The sequence below is a fragment of the Pleurodeles waltl genome, chromosome 3_1 (assembly GCF_031143425.1).
Source record: "Pleurodeles waltl isolate 20211129_DDA chromosome 3_1, aPleWal1.hap1.20221129, whole genome shotgun sequence".
Lineage (NCBI taxonomy): Eukaryota > Metazoa > Chordata > Amphibia > Caudata > Salamandridae > Pleurodeles > Pleurodeles waltl.
The window spans coordinates 86,725,368-86,745,709 of NC_090440.1; the positions used below are offsets into that span (position 1 = coordinate 86,725,368).

Below are 20,342 nucleotides of genomic sequence, written 5' to 3' on the forward strand. Positions count from 1 at the left end.
CAGAGTTGGTTGCACACAGATGCAGCTCAGATAAGGGATATCCTTTCACTGCCACGGTTCAATGCATCTAACTAAAGTATCTCTTATTGCCTTTAGATACTTGCATTGACCTGCATACATCAGTGGTCCGCAGAAGTGACCAGTTAGAGTGGTGGAGTCCAGAGTCTCTCTTTTTTCTCTCATCGTACCCAGTTTTCCCATTCCTACTACTGGAATTCATATTGTTAATGTATATAGTAATTTGTGGAGACAATGAGAGAAGAAAAAGTGCACCCCACCAACTGTATACAGTGTTAGTGCTTTCTGACAGCTCATTACTCTAATACTATGTATTTATCTCACAGAGAAACTATGTTTTTTGTCAGTGCAGAGCAGATTTATATTGGCACTGCTGTTTGTGTTTAGAGAGGGAATACATACTGTTCACCTTCCAACAGAGGTTGTCCTATCTGAATTATATCAGTAGGTTGTTGTTTTGTCTAAAACCACAAACTAACACCAAAACCATTTGAGATTTTGAAATGTTTGTCAAATGGCACTATGACCCATTAATGGTCTTTGAGCCTCTGTGACTTCACCCTGAATTTGTTATTTAATATTCAGGCTTTATGAAATCTACAGATAAGCTTGAAAATGTTTAGGATGCCTACTCAGGCATACATTTCAGCTGTCAAAGCTGCCGCCAAGCAGAGCAAACATCTATGTCCCAGGGTTGGGCACCCCGGGACACAGCTGGAACCGGCACTGGGGGATGGTGGTCCTTACGGCCATCATTGGCTCCTTGAGGGGGGCCGTGCAGCCCCCCTCCCAATGAACAGCCCTTGGGAGGTGGGGGTACCCGGGGCTTAGGGGGGGGGGTGGTCGCTCAGCCCCTGCACTCAATTTTCACAATACCCCGGGGAAGTGGTGGTCCCTGGGGTTGAGGGGGGCAGCCCAGCCCCTCCGCACTCAATTTTAACAATGTCCCGGGGAGGTGGTGGTCCCCGGAACTGAGGGGTGCTGCCTGGCCCCTGCACTCAATTTTGACAATGCCCCAGGGAGGTAGTGGTCTCCAGGGCTGAGAGGGGCCATCCAGCCGCCCTCGCACCCCATTTTGACAATGCCCCGGGGAGGTGGTAGTCCCTGGGGCTGCAGGGGGGGGGGGTGCAGCCCCCGCAAATAATTACACAAATATCCCAATGAGGTGGCGGACCAGGTCTGTGGGGGACAGGAGATCCCCCCCGCACTGCAAGCAGAGTGTTTGCTCTAACTTGGCGGGAGCTATCAAAGTTCCCACTACGTCAGAGCAAACCGCTATGTCCTGGGGTTGGGCAACCCGGGGCATAGTAGGAGCCGGCCCTAGGGGGTGGGGGTCCCCAGGGCCATTAATGGCTCCTCGAGGGGGACCACGTGGCCCCCCTCCAACATGAAATATCCCCAGGGAGGTGGTGGTCCCGAGGGCCGGGAGGGGAGTAACAAAGCCCCTTCATTCTTTTATTAAAGCCCCGCGGAGGGGGCATCCCCAGGGCTGCAGAGGGGGCTGGGCGCCCCTCCGTGTTTTAATTATTTGAAACAGCGGGAGGTGGCGGTCTCAGGGGATGTGGGGGGGGGCAGGCGGCCTCCCTGCATTTGATTGTTTTGAAGCCCCAGGGAGGTGGCGGTCCACAGGGCTGCAGAGGAGCCGGGCATCTCCCCCAGCATTTCATTAGTTTAGAGCCCTAGGAAGGTGGCAGTCCCCAGGGCTGTGGAGAGGGGGGCTGAGCGGCCCCCTACGTTACATTAGTTTGAAGCCCCAGGGAGTTGGTGGTCCCCGGGGATGAGGGCGGCGGGGGTAGCCCCCGCAAATAATTACACAAATATCCCAATGAGGTGGCGGACCAGGTCTGTGGGGGAACAGGAGATCCCCCCCCGCACTGCAAGCAGAGTGTTTGCTCTAACTTGGCCGGAGCTATCAAAGTTCCCACTACTTCAGAGCAAACCGCTGTGTCCTGTGGTTGGGCAACCCGGGGCATAGCAGGAGCCGGCCCTAGGGGGTGGCGGTCCCCAGGGCCATTAATGGCTCCTCGAGGGGGGCCGCGTGGCCCCCCTCCAACATGAAATATCCCCAGGGAGGTGGTGGTCCCGAGGGCCGGGAGGGGAGTAACAAAGCCCCTTCATTCTTTTATTAAAGCCCTGCGGAGGTGGCATCCCCAGGGCTGCAGAGGGGGCCGGGCGCCCCTCCGTGTTTTAATTATTTGAAACAGCGGGAGGTGGCGGTCTCAGGGGATGTGGGGGGGCAGGTGGCCTCCCTGCATTTGATTGTTTTGAAGCCCCAGGGAGGTGGCGGTCCACAGGGCTGCAGAGGAGCCGGGCATCTCCCCCAGCATTTCATTTGTTTACAGCCCTAGGAAGGTGGCAGTCCCCAGGGCTGTGGAGAGGGGGGCTGAGCGGCCCCCTACGTTACATTAGTTTGAAGCCCCAGGGAGTTGGTGGTCCCCGGGGATGAGGGCGGCTCCCCCGCGCTTGATTTGTTTGAAGCCCTGGGGAGGTGGTAGTCCCCGAAGATGTGGGGAGGCCGGGCGTGCCGGGCATGCTTCATCGTCACGTTCTACATCCAGACATTGGTTCTGTCGGGATGGGCTCAACCACTTGAATAGATACGGATAGGATGGTAACTGTGTAACTGGAAATAAGACTGTCTTAAAAAAGTATATATTTTATTGTTTTTTGTTCTTATAGACAAGAATAAAAATATACAGATGGGAAAGGAAAATTAGTATCCCACCATCATAGTTCCTAGACAACATGTTTCAGCCTTTTTAGTTTCCAAAAAGGTAATAAGGATTTAAGGACTTAGGGCCAGATGTAGCAAAGGTTTTTACCCATTCTGTGTCTATGGGAAAAAGTGTTCGTACATATGGCCCTTAATTATCTATATGTGTCTCTTTTTTCAATGTCCTTTGTTTATAATCAACACTTAAACAGACATACTAATCCAAACAAAATCATTCAAAGATCCACACTCGTATCTGGTCTTCCTTTACTCAAAAGTGAGAGACCTCTTACTCAAGTTACACAGAATAACACTCTGAGAGCTTACTCCAAGTACTGCTACTAACCCTGCTACTCTGCAGTAAAAAACAATTGGTACTTTAGCAGCCTGTCTTCTGTCACACTTTACCCATCCTCGCTTGTTGTTAAAATGTCTTCTAAATAGCTAAAAAGTGCTATTAATCTCAAATATGTACAAGTCTTTTTCTGTTTGGTTGCATCAATGTCTTCCAACTTGCCCTTTAGTACATAGTCAGAATTTCATCCGGTAGTAATTACATTTAGTGCTTAGATTAAGCTTACTGCCTATTACACATGCAGCACTAAAGCTAAGAAGTGTTGTCCGCTGACAAGTTTCAGCATCAGGTCCAGCTAGCAGCTCAGTTTCATTGGGCAGGTGACATGTATTAATTAGCCTGAGGGCATGCCACATGCACATGCAGCCTACCTTGTTGTCAACACTGACTTAAAAAGATAAATTAGTATTATGGAGGCAGCAATGCAGGGGGAAACCACCTAGAGTTAGGCTGGCTTTCTTTAGTATAGATCTGGGCAGTGTTTTGAGTAGAAACACTGAAGCCTTCCCTCAAACGCAACTGTGGGGGACAGTTACTGAGAGCCATGGGCCGAATCACAGAGAAACACTTGTGTTATATTCCTCTGCTTGTGGTAGAAAAATACCCCTCTTCCTAGCCAGTGTTTTATATGTAATGATGAACTTAATCTTTCCAATTTCTTATAAACAAAATTCTTTGCTTCGATTAATGTCTGGGATCAGACAACTGCACACTATCTGAAGGTAAAAGATGAGAGTAAATTAGCTTCTGGGCAAATTGTGTTTCTATAAGGGCTTGGTAAACACACTAAAGTACATTGTAGGAACCTTCCATAGATTGCAAAACAACAGCTGGCATGTTATTGCAGAGCCAATGTGTCAGGGGTGCTGATTCATTTGCAAGCAGGCACTTGACTTATGTAAGAACGGAGCTATAAATTCTCGTGATGCTATTTTTCACATGTACAATGTTGAGAATAACTACAATATCTTACACACAGAGTTCAACTCAGCATTCTACAGGCTAGCGGCTATGGAAGTGTGTGTGTGTGTACACATCACCATCCTCTGCCTCAAACATGTACAGCATTGACCCATACTAATACAATTAACAGAGACCATCCAACATGAAACTTACAGGACAGGGAACCCTGCTTAACTATTCCGTATTCTATTGACATAAATGATGATTCCTCTTCCTGTTTTTCTTCTGTTGTTTCATATGCTATCACAGATCGCCTGCAAACTATCTGGTAAGTCTTTGAAGTTGTTTACGTGGACTGTTTAAGGAGTATTCCTGAAGTTCTCATCAATTTCATGACTCCATCTATTCAGAAGCCTGATGCAACACCTTCTTCTCCGGACCTGAGTGTGGTCAGTGTTGAACTGAATTTTCGTCACTGCAATTAATCTTCCACCTTTGCTGCACTTGCTGTCCCCCGCTATGCAACTAGGAGGAGCGGTGAAGACAGGCCAGCGCTGCAGAACCACTGTGGCTGTCCTGATCATGGCAGCGGTCCTGCGAGATTTGTTTGGTTGCTATGAAACGTGAGAACTGGGAAGCAATCTCCTGTTTTAAAGCAAATCTAATAGTAAGCAAGTAAACAATGAAGCCAAATTAGCGTGCTTCTAAGCACATCAATATAGAAGCTGCATCTTCTGGAGAGGATGCTTCTGGGCATGAGCAGATGCCCTCCTTTGACCTCTTGCATGACTATATCGTAGAGGGAGGAAAAGCTGCCTTTCAAACCAGACCTGTTGCTCCACCTACAAAAAGACTAAGGCAAGGAATTTCTACTTAGCAGGATACTGATGCTTCAGAGGAGAAAGTGGAGCAGTCAGTAGATTGTGCAGATACTACAGACTTTATCCAGCATTTAAGAACAAATTTGTATTTTCCATCAACATATGCAGAAAACGGTGAGGATTTCTTTCTACAATAGAGGAAGGAGCCAGAATCTCTGCCTTTCCATAAGGCTGTCAGAAAAGTATTGAAGAATGGAAAGACATTGAGAAATGAAGTTTCTCCAGATTTGTACTCATCACCATCAAATTGTTCACTTCCAGGAGGAGATACCTGCAGTAGTTACGGTAGATTCCCCTGTGGAGGTACTGGCAACCCAGCTAATGATCATCTCAGAAAGCTGTGCAGCAGGAGCAGCTAACAAGGAGGTGGAGGGTGTAATTAAAAGGATTTCAGCCAGTTTGTCTCTCAGCGCTACGCCACATAGGCCACAGAGAGTCGGGTCTATGCTTCGTGATTTTCAATTCTTAGCATAGTAGTTGTGCCAGGGGTTAGCCTACCCTCCCAGATTGTTACAAATGGAACAACTGGTCAAATTCCTCGCTGACATATCCTTCTACATGTATTCAGCAGCAGTTGCTGCTTCTGGGCCTGCAGTGGCAGAAAAGAGACATATCTGGGTGCGGTCACAGAAAGCAAACAATTCACAGAAAACTCTTATCAGGCACCTTCCATTCAGTGGGACCCATTTGTTTGGAACACAGCATGAAGAAGTAGTCAAAAAGTCTTCAGAAGACTGCAGGCTGTTAATCCTTATCTAACCTTTTATCTATGAGTAGGGGTTCAGCCTCCACAGGATGCTGGGTCTTAATCAAGGGGTACACCTCTCAGCCCTTTTGTGGTGGGGGCCTTAACTGCAGACTCTAACTGCACTGACAAAGGTGTAAAGAGATGAACTTACCAAGAAACACATGATTTTCCATCTAAGTACTGAAGCAGTGATTAGAACCAAGAGGTTCATTCACAAATTCATGTGATGTGTTGATCAAACTTAGGTGTGCCAAGGATCATTTTTATAAGTGATACACAGACTGTAGAGCCAGATGTATCAAGCAATTTTGCATTCGCAAATGGTGCGAATCGCAAAATTCGGCGATTTGCGAATGCAAAAATGCCTTTCAAGATGTATGAAAGGCATTCACTGTGCTATTTTAAGGAATCGCTAAAATAGCGATTCCTAAAAATTGCGAGGCCATTTAGAGAATCGCAAATTGGGATTCTCTAAATAGGAAATCGCAAATAGGGAATTCCTATTTGCGATTTCCAAAGCACATGTATCAAGAATTTCCTAAATGTGAATTGGACATTTAGGAAATGCAATTATCACCAAATCCAATTTGGTGGTAAGCATGTGCAATTTTAAAAAATGCATTATAAGTGCATTTTTAAAAATGACATGTAGCGCATGTTTCACTTGTCTGCAAATATTTTTTGGGAGTGCTTCAGGGTGGGCCTTAGGCCCCCAGAACCCTGGGGTTTGCATTACCTAATTTGCGAATTCCTAACAGGAATTTGCAAAATGGGAAATGCAAAACCATTTGCACCTTTGGGCCGAGAGGCCCATAGGGATGAATGGAGTCCCATACTCTAATTACGATTCTGTAATAGCGATTGCGAATGTTAAGAAATCGCTATTACCGAATCGCAAATTTCATACATTCCATTTTCTATTTCTTAAATAACGATTTCTTATAAATTTTCTATTTAAGAAATGCAAAACGGATCTTTGATACATCTGGCCCGTAGTTTTATACTCACACACACATATGAGTAAACCTTCACTCATAAACGAGATATGGCTGTTTCAGGACAGCAATGCCCAGAAAAGTTATAAAGACCACCAACAAATGAACCTACCTGTCTGTAGGTAATTTCCTTTTAAACTGCACCTTTCCACATTTGAAAAGATGGGAACTTCCTCCCTGGGAGGCCAGTAGGTAACACGTTTACAGCGTATAGAATGTAAAAAGGATAACCCAAAAAAAGTGTAGTTGTAGAGGAAGAGAATTCTAAATTTGACAAAAATATTCAACAACTGACTATGTTCAACGGCGCGTTCAGTGTACACGTCTGGGCTTATGTACTGTGCTCAGCAGAGGCTTTAAACAAGGCACTTGGGGCCAGATGTAGGAAGCACTTTGCGAGTCGCAAACGGCAAAATTTGCCGTTTGCGACTCGCAAATGCGTGTTTCCTATGCAGAAATGCATTTTGCGAGTCGTTACCGACTCGCAAAATGCATTTCCGAATCGCAAATAGGAAGGGGTGTTCCCTTCCTATTTGCGATTCGCAATGGTATGCAATTCCATTTGTGACCGCTTATGCGGTCGCAAATGGAGTCGCAGTTACCATCCACTTGAAGTGGATGGTAACCCATTCGCAAACGGGAAGGGGTCCCCATGGGACCCCTTCCCCTTTGTGAATGGACCCCAAAATATTTTTTCAGGGCAGGGAGTGGTAAAAAACGGACCACTCCCTGCCCTGAAAAAACCGAAACAAAAGGTTTCGGATTTTTTGAAATGCAGCTCGTTTTCCCTTAGGCAAAACGGGCTACATTTAAAAAAAAATAAAAAACTGCTTAATTGAAAAGCAGGTCGCTAACATGGAGGCCTGCTGACTACAGCAGGCCTCCATGTTAGCGAGTGCCTATACTCGCTATGGGGCAGCAATTTGCGACCCACCTCATGAATATTCATGAGGTGGGTCATTGCGACCCCATAGCGAGTTGCAGTCGGTGTCTGAGACACCGTACTGCATAGCAATTTGCGAGTTGCAAATTGCGAGTCGGAAGGACTCGCAATTTGCAACTCGCAAATTGCTTCCTTCCTACATCTGGCCCTTATTTATTAAACCCCAAAAATGCCATCTTTGGTTTCTACTGCATGCTGTGAGATGTGAAGTTTTGCAATCATCAACTGGCATGCTCACCCATCTTAGGAAGGGCATACAGTGGTGTAACTCAAATGATCCCCCCACCCCGTGGAATATAATAAGGGGTCCAGGCATTCATTGGTCTTGGGCTCAGTGGGGCCCCCAAAGGGTTGGGGGCCCCCTTGCACCGCTGGAGCTGCAGGGGCCTGTGTTACACCACTCATCACGTGGCATCTGAATATGCCACGTGCTAAGCTGGGCCATAGTCCAATGGAAGATCTCTGTGAACAGAATCAAACATTCAAAGTGTGAAAATGTCATTACAGCTTTGAGCAGAAGCTCAGAGAATGCAAAGATTGTTTTTTTGCAGAAAAGAGACAAGCACACACTTTTCACCGACAAACCTCATGTTTATTGCTTGTTCGGCCAGTGCAGGGAGAGCTGGATCCATGCTAGATTTCTAGGATAACTACTGGCTACGTGAATGTGCTTTGGTTAAATTCATACTATGTTTGTTCATCTTTCATTTACAGTGCTTAGAAACAGAAAAAGAAGCTCAATATGGACTAATGTATGTAAAATCATAATATTATTTTGTAGAGATATCTTAAGCGAATACCCCTGAAATCTGGGATTGATTCAGTGTTCCTGGACACATATTGATCATCCCTATTTTAAGTGGTACACCCAGGACTACTAAAAAAACTAAGCAGTTATGTGTGTCCCCTAAGTTTAAGGGGCTTTCTTTCCCGGGCAGCTCGGAGTGTTATTCACCTGCTGTAGATATCTATGTATAAGCAACTAATAGATTACAATTCTGTCAGGACTTACACATCTCAAGAGGTGCAGTAGCCCTGTTATTCACAGCACCTAGGTAACCCCTGGCACTGCATACAGCTCTATGTAAGTATAAACGAATATTTACTAAAAATTTTAATTATTCAGTAATTGTAGTAAGCACACTACCTCTTGATTTTCCAAAGTTCGGGCTACCTTTTAAATATTGGCAATTATTGGAAAATAAAATGCGTGCACATTTCTGCTTCCCACAGCACAATATTTAAACAAGCATTGGCAAAGACAATAGTTCTTGCTTCGGTTGTCAGCCTTTTGCCTTCGGGAATGCCTAGTTTGTTTAGTCATGGTTTTTGCAAAACGTTATTGTTGGGGAAGCAGCTTGACCCTTACTCTTAAAAAAAAATGATTACAAGCAAACATATTTTTGACCTCGAGAAGCACACAATGGCAGAGTAGTCCGTACAGTGAAGAGAACTAATTTGCATGGGTGTGGGCCTTGTAAAATGATGGGATGCCGTCACCCACAACGAAGTTAGCAATGACTGTGGTGGGATGACCCAAAGCCCTATGCTATATACTGTACTTGGGGGGGGGGGGGGGGAGTAAATGGGAATGACTCAATAACCATGGAAGAAGATGGCTGACTGTAAGCCCAATTAAATACATTATACAGATTATTCTAGAAGAATCAAATTCTTAGCTAACGCCAGATCTAAAAAAAAATACCACTATGAAGGTGCACTCTTTGTACTGATAATGTTTTCATACTTTGAATTTCAGCAAACTAAAAAACATTTCTTTGAAGTAAGGTGCGCCATCAACACTGTGTGAGAGCCACAGTCAGAATGACATCACTGAAGGTGCTTTCGGCCTACATGCTAAGATCTTAAACCTGTAAAGTGGGAGATTTTGAAAATATAATTCGAAGAATGTATTTTTCCCCATGTATTTCTAATGATGCAGACAGAGAAAATTTTAGGCGGAGACTATAATTAAGCCGATTTTGGTTAAAAAAGAAATGGGGGTCTCCCTTCTGAATCGGGTCTCTTGGCATCTATGTTTTGGAGAAATAACATCTTAAAAATGATTGGGAGCGTTAATTGCTCGGCAGCGTTTTGTTTTCGTCATTTAATATTGATAATTTCATAAAAATTTGTTAAACCATATTCTCCCTTAAAAATAAATTTGAAAACTTTGTAATTCATATAACTATATTTTAAAACCAAACACACACATACTTCCTCGTCTTTTTCCAGTTCCAGGCCAGTCTCCAGCAGGTTTCCCTCGAACTCTTCCCTCCGGAACCTCTTGTCGTCTTCGAAGTAATCCACATGGTGCTCGGCGTCGGCCACCTCGGCGTCCCCCGCCTTGCCGGGCAGCGGGTGGTCGTGCTTGTTACTTCGTGACCCGGCCAGCGAGTCATTATGCTGGAAGCGCCGGCTCGGGGTCCTGCTGCCCGAGGACTTCTTGAAATTGTAGGCCAGAATGTAGTCCACTTTCCTTTTGCCGTCCCGGAAGTAAAGTCCATACTTGCAGGCAGAGTCCTGGTCCTTGGAGAGCGAGTTCAACAACTGCAAGGAGTGAAAAAAAAAAAAACAGTAAACGTTCTGTGCGCTCATCTGCTTTCCGCAAACTGCTGACCCCATCCCTGAGGCCTTCCCGTGTCTTTCAAAGACTTTCAGTCCAGCCAAGTGATACATGCATGTACTGCAAGATTAAACACAGGCATGCTCTCCGACATGCGCACACACAACTTCCCTCTAACACTCGCTCTCCATCCATGATCTCTCGGGCAGAGTTGCACACGCTACACGCTATAGCTTCACAAGCCATAAAGCCATACGTAGTGCAAGGCTTGCAATTCACATGTTCTGCAAGGAACACCCTCCTCGTTACTTTTAATTGTTGTACATTTTTCAGAAATTGCATGTCACTCTATATGGCTCACCCCAAATCTCAATCTACTACTATGATCTCCCAAACAACACAATTAAATGCTCCCTCATTTATCTAACCTTTGACTCATCCAAAACCCTGTCTACTACTATGATCCCCCTAACCCCTTTCTACAGACTCTTCCCTTCTCCATCTCTCCTTTACTCATCCCAAGCCTCATCCTACCACTATAAACTCCCAAATAACATTTCTGGATTCTTCCCTCCTCTATCCCTCCATTACCCTATTCAATCGAAGTAACAAACTCACATGTCCTCTGCTCAAATTAACTCATACTAATACTACTCATTTTTCCCTATACTAATCCACCATTAATCCTTTGGGGTTCTGGAGTAGCGTGCTACTCGTCGAAAAGCACTTTGACGCCTCGTCAGGGGTAGTAAGTGCTATATAAATACAATTACAATACAATACAATACAATACAATATTGAAATTGTGCATTTATATTCCGACTTTTTCGCCGAAACCTTTGAAGTAAAACAATGAATGTTATGAACGTGTATACTAGCAACGTCTGCTCACACTCTGGCATTGATGGGAGATGACCCAATGGGGAGAGGCTGACTCTGCGGTATATATAAAATTCTCAGATGTATTTCTATTTACAGCATGGGCAGGGTTGATGAATCACACAAAGGGGAACTCACAACCCCTTGGCTTCTAGCTCTTAAATACGGTGGCCTCTGGCACAAGTTAGCACGATGCACTCCCTTGCCAGGCGCAAAGCGCCCTCCGGCTCTTGATGATTTTACCAGACACGCAAGATGCAGCGCACAGTGTACTTCACCAAGAACATATCCTAAAATGCCATGGATTACTATCCAGGTACTAGCAACCATCAAGCCTGACAGGGTTGTCACTACTCTTCCACCACAACAACAGATACATGCACGTACAGACACAACTTAACACAATGTCGTCTTAGTACCATTGAGTACAGTAGGTTTTTTAGGTCACACACAGAAATACACACAGTGTGATTACATACTGTCAACACAATCATTCTTAACTTGAACATTCTACCCCCTTTAGGCACTGAATCGACAGAGCAAACACACACTTGTGCACCCGTTCCAGTTTAACACAAACATAGCTAACCAACTGAGGGCCTGATTCACACAGGAAAACGTACACGTTTGTATAAGTTTACGCTTTTTCAGTATTCACAAAACTGCATTTTAATACTAAGTTTACGAGTGTAGACAGTCCTTTTCGAGCGGAGGACTCTGTATATAAAATGATAACTACGATTTACTAGGATCTCCATGACAGAAGCGATTCAGCGATTCGGGTGGAGAACTCAGCACATAAAAAGATAGGACAGGCCTATCTTTTTATGTGCTGAGTTCTCCACCTTGACTGTGTTGTTTCTGCAGCCGTGTAGTTACTATTAAATCATAGTTTGCGAGTACCAAGACAAAGTAAACTTACACAAAAGTGTATGTTTACCCTTGTGATCAGGCCCTTAGAATGCATGATAGCAGTTCACTAATTTCACACTGTTTTGAAGATAGCCACTGCAAGACACTTTTCCCCCACAATTCACAATCAAAGCTAACCAAAATAAACATTTTGAAGAAACATTGCACCAATTTTACAACACGTAATTTTTTATGGATAACTATGAAGGTTAAACCTAAGAAATAACAAAAAAACAAAGATTATGGTGACTGCCAGCACTGGGTTAAGTTTCCAAAACCTTGAAGACATCCATCCTGAAATGGTGCTTGAAACACCATTCAAACACATTTAGACTCTCTCGCAAATATTTCCTCTTTGGAATTTTGACAGTCATCACAGTAAACCTTATGACAAGCCATTCATGAATCCAATTCCAATGTCAATGCCAATAATCACAGAAGTCGACTTTACCCCTCTATGTCTCAGCCTCGATCCTCTTGGTGCACAAGTTACCTGGAACATTGCTTTATTAATGATATAATGTTCTCAAAGGCGCCAAGTCCTCTCAGCAGCTGTAGTCAGTGCTTAATTTGTAGACTGATAAGTGCTGGTGCTCAAAGCGCTGTTCAAAAACCAGCGGCACGGGCGCACGAGTACCACGCTGCAAGGTCTTAAATCCACCTCAGCCCGCTTTGATCCACCGCCAGACAAAGGGGGACACAGCAAACTGAAAGTGATCTCACCACACCATGAAATGCAGACAATGTCTGTGGGTTGCAGAACAGGTATATGAACCGAAGGAGGAGGACAGGACAGGTAGGTACATTTATTTTTAATAAGTACTGGGTCCATTGCACAGGGGAGAAAAATTCAATAGTCCCGGCTCTGCTAAATAAGTGCCGGTGTTAAGCACTGGAAACCACAGGCACAAGTTAAGCAGTGGCTGTAGTGTCTGAGGCGTGTGACACCATTAGGCTAGTGGCAATGAGGCTTGAGCTGCATTATTAATCTCCTGCCCTGTTCTATGAACAAAGCTCATCCATGCTGCTCACCCAGGAACTAGGCACGGACATCCTAGGACCGAGAGTGTCGAACGCTATACACAAGTGTAAGCACAAGATCCACGTGCGGTTGCATCAACATTCTCCTGTGAGGGACCCTGAATGCCTCATATAGAACGTCACACATGAGGCAATGAAGACATTAAGATCAGTATCCACTTCTGCCCACCGAGGCTTGATGTTGCAAATTTGCCGATCTGCAGGCTCACCCCAGATTTTTGCCTTCTGCTGCTGAAAACCTTTCGTTTTTGTTGGCCACAGGACTCTGCACTTTATCCTTGCTAAACAGAGGTACGGTATGCATGAGCTTCCTTTTAAACTTGACAAAATTGGCATATATGTGATTGCTACATTTAATTTACTTACAAGTCCTTGGCACTTTGATCTATCTGTACCAAGGGCCTGGAAATTAAATGCTACTTAAGGGCTACAGCACGCATTGTGCCACCCAGTAAAGTAGCCCCCTTAAACATGTATCATGCCTGCCATTGCAGCCTGTAGAAAAAAAATGAAAATACTAGAGGGAAAGCAAACACATATCCTAAAGTGTCTCACAAATGAACATATAATTCAATATTTGAAAACTTTATAAAGAGTATGCTTTATTTTTTTAATACTTTTCACACTGGACGCTCTGAACAGAAGTTAAATAGCCTGTTACTTTTGAATAGGCTAGAGTATACCAGAGAAGATTAGTGGCAGGCACTTAGAAGAACATAGGAGCTATCTGAGCCAGTGAATGAAGAAGCATCAGAAATGAAAGGAAAAAGCTAGAAACAGTCACCTCAGAATAAACAAATGCTCCACACGACAGCTAAACACTCCTTTTGCCTCAAACGCTCTGAGCTCAGCAGCCTCTCCATCCCCTATAACAGAGGTCTTCAAACTGAGGGGTGGCCCCCCTAGGGGGGCCTCAAGTGATCCCGGGGGGGCGCCAGAGTCTGGCCAAAAGAAACATTATACAGATATATTTGTTTTAAGGAGAAGCATGTTATTGCATTTTTCAAAAGATAACAGTACTTAATTGCAATGTTTAAATATGTCTAGACATATTTAAACATTACCCTCTTTATAAAAGAATTCTGAAAAATTCTGAGGGGGGCCCAATGATTTTTTATTTTCAACTGGGGGGGCGCGGCATTCAAATGTTTGGAGACCATTGCCCAAGAATCATAAATGTTGCAATTGAGTGCTTCTGCTTTTATACAACATGTGTAACTAACCAAATAAAACAAAACCAGCCCTGCAAAGTCTGCTCTTCAGTCAAACCTCAACAAAAAATATAGTTGTTTATGTGCTTTATAGACAAGTTAAGAGAAGAGAAGAGCTACTCAGAGGGCAGGGTGGTGTGGATGTGAGGGGAAGCAGCAGATGGGGAGAGAGCAAGAAAACACATGCACTTATTTGAATCACTCAAAGAAAAAAAAAGTGGTTCCTTGATGTGAGCTGGTATAGGAGAGAAGACATCCAATCAAAAACGTGGTAAAGAAGCTGTTATGTTGGCTTTATATAGCACAAACGTATTGAGGAAGCAACAGAGTACTGAGCATTACGTGGGGGAATGGGAAACCATCTTATAGGCCCTCTTTGTCAAGTGGGGATAGCAGGATTCAAACCTGAGTCCACAAGGTCTGTGGTCAGCAGCTTTAGCCACTAGACCACATCGCCTCAATACGCACCATTGGAAGGACAAATAATACAAGAGGAAGGATTAAGAAGCAAGCAAACGAAACTGACAAGAAAGCCAACAAATGATAAACCATGGCCTGAAACGAAGCCCACTCAAAATATTTCTATTGTACAGAGCAGGTATCCAACAATAGACTGCTAAAAGGCTATAGCAAGGCAGCAAAAACATTGCTATGGACACAACTTGGAAATGAATAAAAACAGAATAAAGAAAAGTGCTTTTGCAAATTCTGAATGAACATGCTTATATTTGGAAACAGGATTTGCCTGTCTTCTGGGTGATGATCTGTTGTCCCTAGAAGTTGAATATCTGTGATAGGATGGCACTTGGTGGGTGTATAAACTTTGTATAATGATGTGTGCAAAGGTGAATCACGTTCTTACTTTGTGTGTTATGGGTATCTACATTTGGACTGGGATTCTGTGTTTGTGTCTGTGGGAACGCTGCAGTTGTCAAAACTGATGGGCACATTCTATTGTTAGCCAAAGCTGCCGAAGGTCTGTGAAAACACCACAGAATCTAGGGGCTGGCCTACTTGAAATCTGTTTTGAAAGAACGTTGGCTGAGGGATGCTGACTTGAATGCAGATCTGAAGGGAGTTGTCATCAGGAAACTTCAGGTGTCTTCATATAGGCCATCCCCTTTTAGAAACCTACACAGCGCCCTTCTCATATTTGATTATGTGGAGAGTATGTGACCAATGTATCTTGACCAGATTTCAGTGTAACCATCTTTTGAATCACTCAGCATTGTCCAGGTGAGAGGTGGACATAATAACCATCAGAATTACTAGTAAATCAGCAAGACCTCTGTAAGGAACAGACTCTTTGCATGATCACCCTGACACCCACATTTTAGACTAATGCTGCTGTTTCTTTTACTCTGAAGCACACTGGCCCGTGCTGAACAGGGACGTGCAAGTGCTCTGGCCGCACAAAATATATGTGCAATTGGCTAACACCTAATGGGCATATTTAACTTGCCTGTAAGTCTCTGAGATATGGTTAAAAGTATACCCTGGGCATGTATATAAATGTCACCAGTGAACTGCAGCTCCTATTGTTTCACCATTGCAGGGGCAAGGTGGAAACATGGCTATAGGTATGTCACTGCAGCCTACTCGAGCAGCTTTTAAACTGTCAACTCTATGTTGGAAAATACCCCTTTTTGCCAAGTCCAAAACCCTTCTTTTTAATATTTATAATTCACCTCTAGGGAACGCCGTAGAAGTCCATAAAGCAGGGTGCTAATTATTAAAAAACAGGACATGTTTTGTTTATGTTTTACATGTCCTGGCAGTAAAATCTCCAAATTGTCATTTTCACTATAGCGAGACTAATAGTCCCATTGATTAACAAGGAGTTAGCCCAACTGCTTAGTGATAACTTCCATTTGGGACCACCAAATATAGTATTTTGAATTATTACACTTATTGTTACATTAAACCCAACATAGTGCTGAAGTCAGATTTAAATAACTTTTAATCTAAAGGTGACTTTATAAAGTCACCACTTTCTTGACCCAAAGTTCTAGTAGCCATTTCAACAATAGTTGACACCTGAAACATCCTGCTACCTTCCTGGTAGGAGGTGTGAAGTGCTTCCAGAAACGGGGACCGAAAGGCTTGATGGTGGGATGAGGCGTGACCTTCTCTTGGACAGGATGGCCAGATGCTATGGGTAGATGCAAAGGGCACATATGAGCCAGCATCTGGGCCATGATAGGCAGATGCAAGTTACACTGTAGCCTGCCCTTTCCATTGCATAAGCAGACAGGCTGCCATCTCTTCCAGAGTGGAAAACCGGTTGCTGAACCAGTTTTCTAGGAGGGGTGGCTCCTTATAGTGGACATACACCAGGGTTGTGCTCATTGCTCTGATCAAGGGAGGAAAGGCTCTGGCATCTTGCATTTGGGCAGTAAGATGCACTGTGGGGTTGTTTAGTGCTAATCTCCCAGGAAGTGGGTGTGTCTGCCCCATGGATAGTTTGCCCTTATTGGTTAGTGAGTCCTCCTCAGCCACAAACCTGAAATTGGCACCAGCCTCAGAACACCACTGGACTCAGAAAGAACAGAAGAAGGGCTGCATCTGCTGAACCTGTGGACCTAAGAAAGAAAGACTACATCTGCTGAACCTAGGCAGGACTTCATAAACTGAAGGGATGCTCCTGCCGTTGACTTTCTGGAGAGGAAGACCCCAAGAGCTGGTCCTGCTGCCCACTCATACCAAGGACCAGTGAGTGGACTTCAAAGGCTAGTTGGCTAGCCTTCTGTTAAGCTTTAGGGACACAAAAGATACAGAAACACTGCACCTGCAAAGTTCCTAACTGACAAGTTATCAATGGACTTGCTCTGGACTCCTCTGGTGCAGTCCGTGAGATCAAGTCCTAGACCCCAGGAGGGCCCTCCCAGGTCCTGGATCCTTGGTTGGTGCTAGAATGTACTCTTTCCCCCAACTGAACTGCAACTTGTGAGCTTAAAACTAAACAACAACAGTTTGGGCTGAGAACACACGGCTCATACACTACTGCTACTTTGCCAGCTCATACGTAGCCTTGCATGTCCATCGAGAATGAAGGCTTTCGCCAAACTGCTAATCTTTGGCTGCTCCTCGAACCCAACAACAGACTCAAACTGCAGAGGACCCAGCCGATGAGCCCGTCAATGAGAAAAAGAACCAGAAAAGTTTCTTAGTGCGAAGGTAAAAACCTGAATGGCACCAACTGGGCCTACATTGAACCAGCTCTCAATCACAGTCAGCCTCAAAATTTGACATTAGTCCAGACCCCTGCATTTCCAGGGCTATATCATTGGTTTACAAACTTTTTGAGTGAATTGACGTGATTCATTGAAAACTATGCTAAAGTCCCTAATATGGTTCTCTTCATCAATTGTTTTGTCATTTTGGTGTCTATTTAAAGATAAAAATATATACTATTTTTGTAAATTGCAGTGGAGTTTTTATTTTATTATGTTTCTTACAAATTGACTGTTTTGTTACTGATAAATGCTTCAGACTTGTTGCCTTAACCTTAAGCTTGACAGTTCTGTGCCATAGCTACCCAGGACTAAACTGAGGTTTTATTTCAAATATCCTAACTGAACCTTCAAGAGCGGGTTGTGGCTGTGTAAAACACTGGTGCGCACTTCCAAGACTTTTGCTTATATTATGAATATGAGGAAACAGTCAATCATGTTGAAACTTGGAAGTATATAGATTTCAGGAGTGCCAAGGTAGTTCCACACCCAGCCACAGGGTGTGTAAACTGTAAGCCAACTGGTCCACAGTGGATAAATAGAGCAAAAGGAACCACAGCACATCCAAATATTCAAAACAGTGTCCTTTATTCTTTAATTCAGTTTGTCCGGTGTGACATCAGCCAGAATGTTCAATGTGAAGACAGCCAAATTGAACATTCTGGCTGATGTCACACCGGACAAACTGAATTGAAGAATAAAGGACACTGTTTTGAATATTTGGATGTGCCGTGGTTCCTTTTGCTCTATTTATCCTAACTGAACCTGATACTAATAATCCACTTGTCTCACAACTCCACATTGAATAACATTAATGGAAGTCATAATCCCTAAAACGTTGTGAGACGAGCCAGAAGGTAGGACTGAATGGCTGTGGAGCAGGAAATGCAAGAATTGACTGTGGACAGGTGTCCTGCTCAGAGAAACTGCACTTCCAGAATTAATAATTTCAGAATTGTGTGTCATTATTATGACCTCATAAAGCATGGGATTCTGCAATCCCTGTGCAAACAGCTTTATCCAATTTCTTTATAATCAGCGATTAATAATAAATAAAGAAATAAAGATACTATAACACATACCATTCATCTACTTCCCATTGAGGGGTTGTGGTTGGACACTCTAGTGAAGGGAATGGCCCACTTATAGGTCCGGATAATGTTCGACTCATCAATTTGCTACAAAAATTACATCTTCAAAGCATAGACAACTCTTCCCCTGGACATCCCACACTATATAAACACATTTGGATAACCTTTCCTCAATGTTATTCACCATTTTGTGCCATAACAATGTATTCTCTTTCTTGCCTTGCTTTCAGTTGGGATAGAATGCAAAGGTTATTTGAGATCTAGGATTGAAAAACATTCCTGTGGTTTAAAATATTTTGCCCAGTGTATCAAACCCTGCAAACGTGCAGAACATTAGCAATTTGCAAGCAGTTATATTTTAAGAAATGCAGTAGTGAATCATCGCAGTCTAAGTAAGGTGACAGATAGTCGATACCCTAAGCATGAGACCGTCAAAATAAAATTTGATCAGCTTCCCTTTCAGCATGAGTACTTGAATTTCATTCTCCTGTTGCTGCTGTTGTACAGCATACATGCATCACTAGCCTTTCTATAATCCAAACGTAATGGTGTCCCAGTTAGTGCCTCTTCGTACTCAATGGTTGAATAATACTCATTGAGCAATAACCGATGCATTGGATATGAAGGACGTTGATGAATTTATAAAACATAGCTGTAAAGAGGGGCCTGGATCTTGGCAATAAGCCAAATACAATAATGTTATAGTATCTTCTACACATTCTTATACGGTAAAATGGAACTAGACCTAAAACGTGCCATTCCCAAAGAGTTATCCAATACCAGTCAAGAGCAACCAAGATTTGTATATGCTCGCAATTTAAGAAAAAACCTTATAAATTTCTGATGCGTTGGTATTACATCCCTGTGAAACTGAAAGCTATCCATGTAGAGTATCATGTCTGTGCAGGGGTCAGGACTAGAGAGGTACCTTGGAGCATATGTGGCGCTCTAAAGCACTGGTGAAGACTTTTTGGAAAGAGGTATAGAAAAGAGTAAGAGAGGGGTCTGGATGGGATTTATACCCAGCTTCTTTGCTTTTACTTTTGGTTTACACAGGTGTTTACCCTAAAGAGTAAAAACAAATTGCTCACAGGCTCCTTGCCGATAGGCTCACTGTGGTTCAAAAGTGGAAAACACAGTTCACAATACCTACACAGCTCTGGTGGTCCAAGAACTGCAATGAACCAGTGCTGGAGAGGTTGACCTCATTATATAGGGACAGATTTAATAGATTCAACAAAGTATTATACCACTTTAAAAGACTCATTAACCATGATCATAGTGGGAATGTGGTCAAATGCTTTCACCCTGTTGTTGTTTGTAGTCCTAATTTATTTGAATGTTTTCTTATGTATGTTTGGGTATGTGTAGAGCTCAAAACTAGCTTGAGAGTAAAGGAATGCCTGTTAATGTGCTTCTGTATTGTATACCTGCTGAATCTGTCACGATGCTGTCTTAAATGTACTCCTTCCAATGCATGACATACTGACTTGCCTACTGTCATATTTATGTTTCATTGAATAAGTATATCCCTTCTTCTTTATAAATTCAATAAATTAAGTAGCTGCAGATGTAGAAAGGAAGAAGGAAGTCACCAAAGTACAATAGAAGTCATGTTAGTGGTCGTACAGGAAAGAAGGTAGAAGAAGATAAACAAAGTAGAGAAGGACATGCATGATGGTTCCCAGAGCTGGATGTGAGGAGTTGGACATAAATCGAGTGAGAAAGCATTCAGCTCCTGCCTCACTAGTGAAAAACACAAACCAGGCAGAAGTGGATACAATTAGCGAAGTCTTTCCACAGGCAGTGGACAATTATCAGATAGTCTCATACTCAAGTGGACTGTTGTCCAC

The 20,342-nt window shown here is 43.6% G+C and overlaps 1 protein-coding gene across 3 annotated transcripts in view; it reads right to left on the reverse strand.

Annotated features, from left to right (window-relative positions):
- ANO1 (anoctamin 1) overlaps positions 1-20,342 on the reverse strand; it is a 616,593-nt gene that overhangs the window by 269,699 nt on the left and 326,552 nt on the right. For all 3 annotated transcript variants that reach the window (XM_069221899.1, XM_069221898.1, XM_069221900.1), the window contains one exon: positions 9,774-10,106. In XM_069221899.1, coding sequence (XP_069078000.1) covers positions 9,774-10,106 — 333 coding nt within the window. The remainder of the gene's footprint in view (positions 1-9,773; positions 10,107-20,342) is intronic.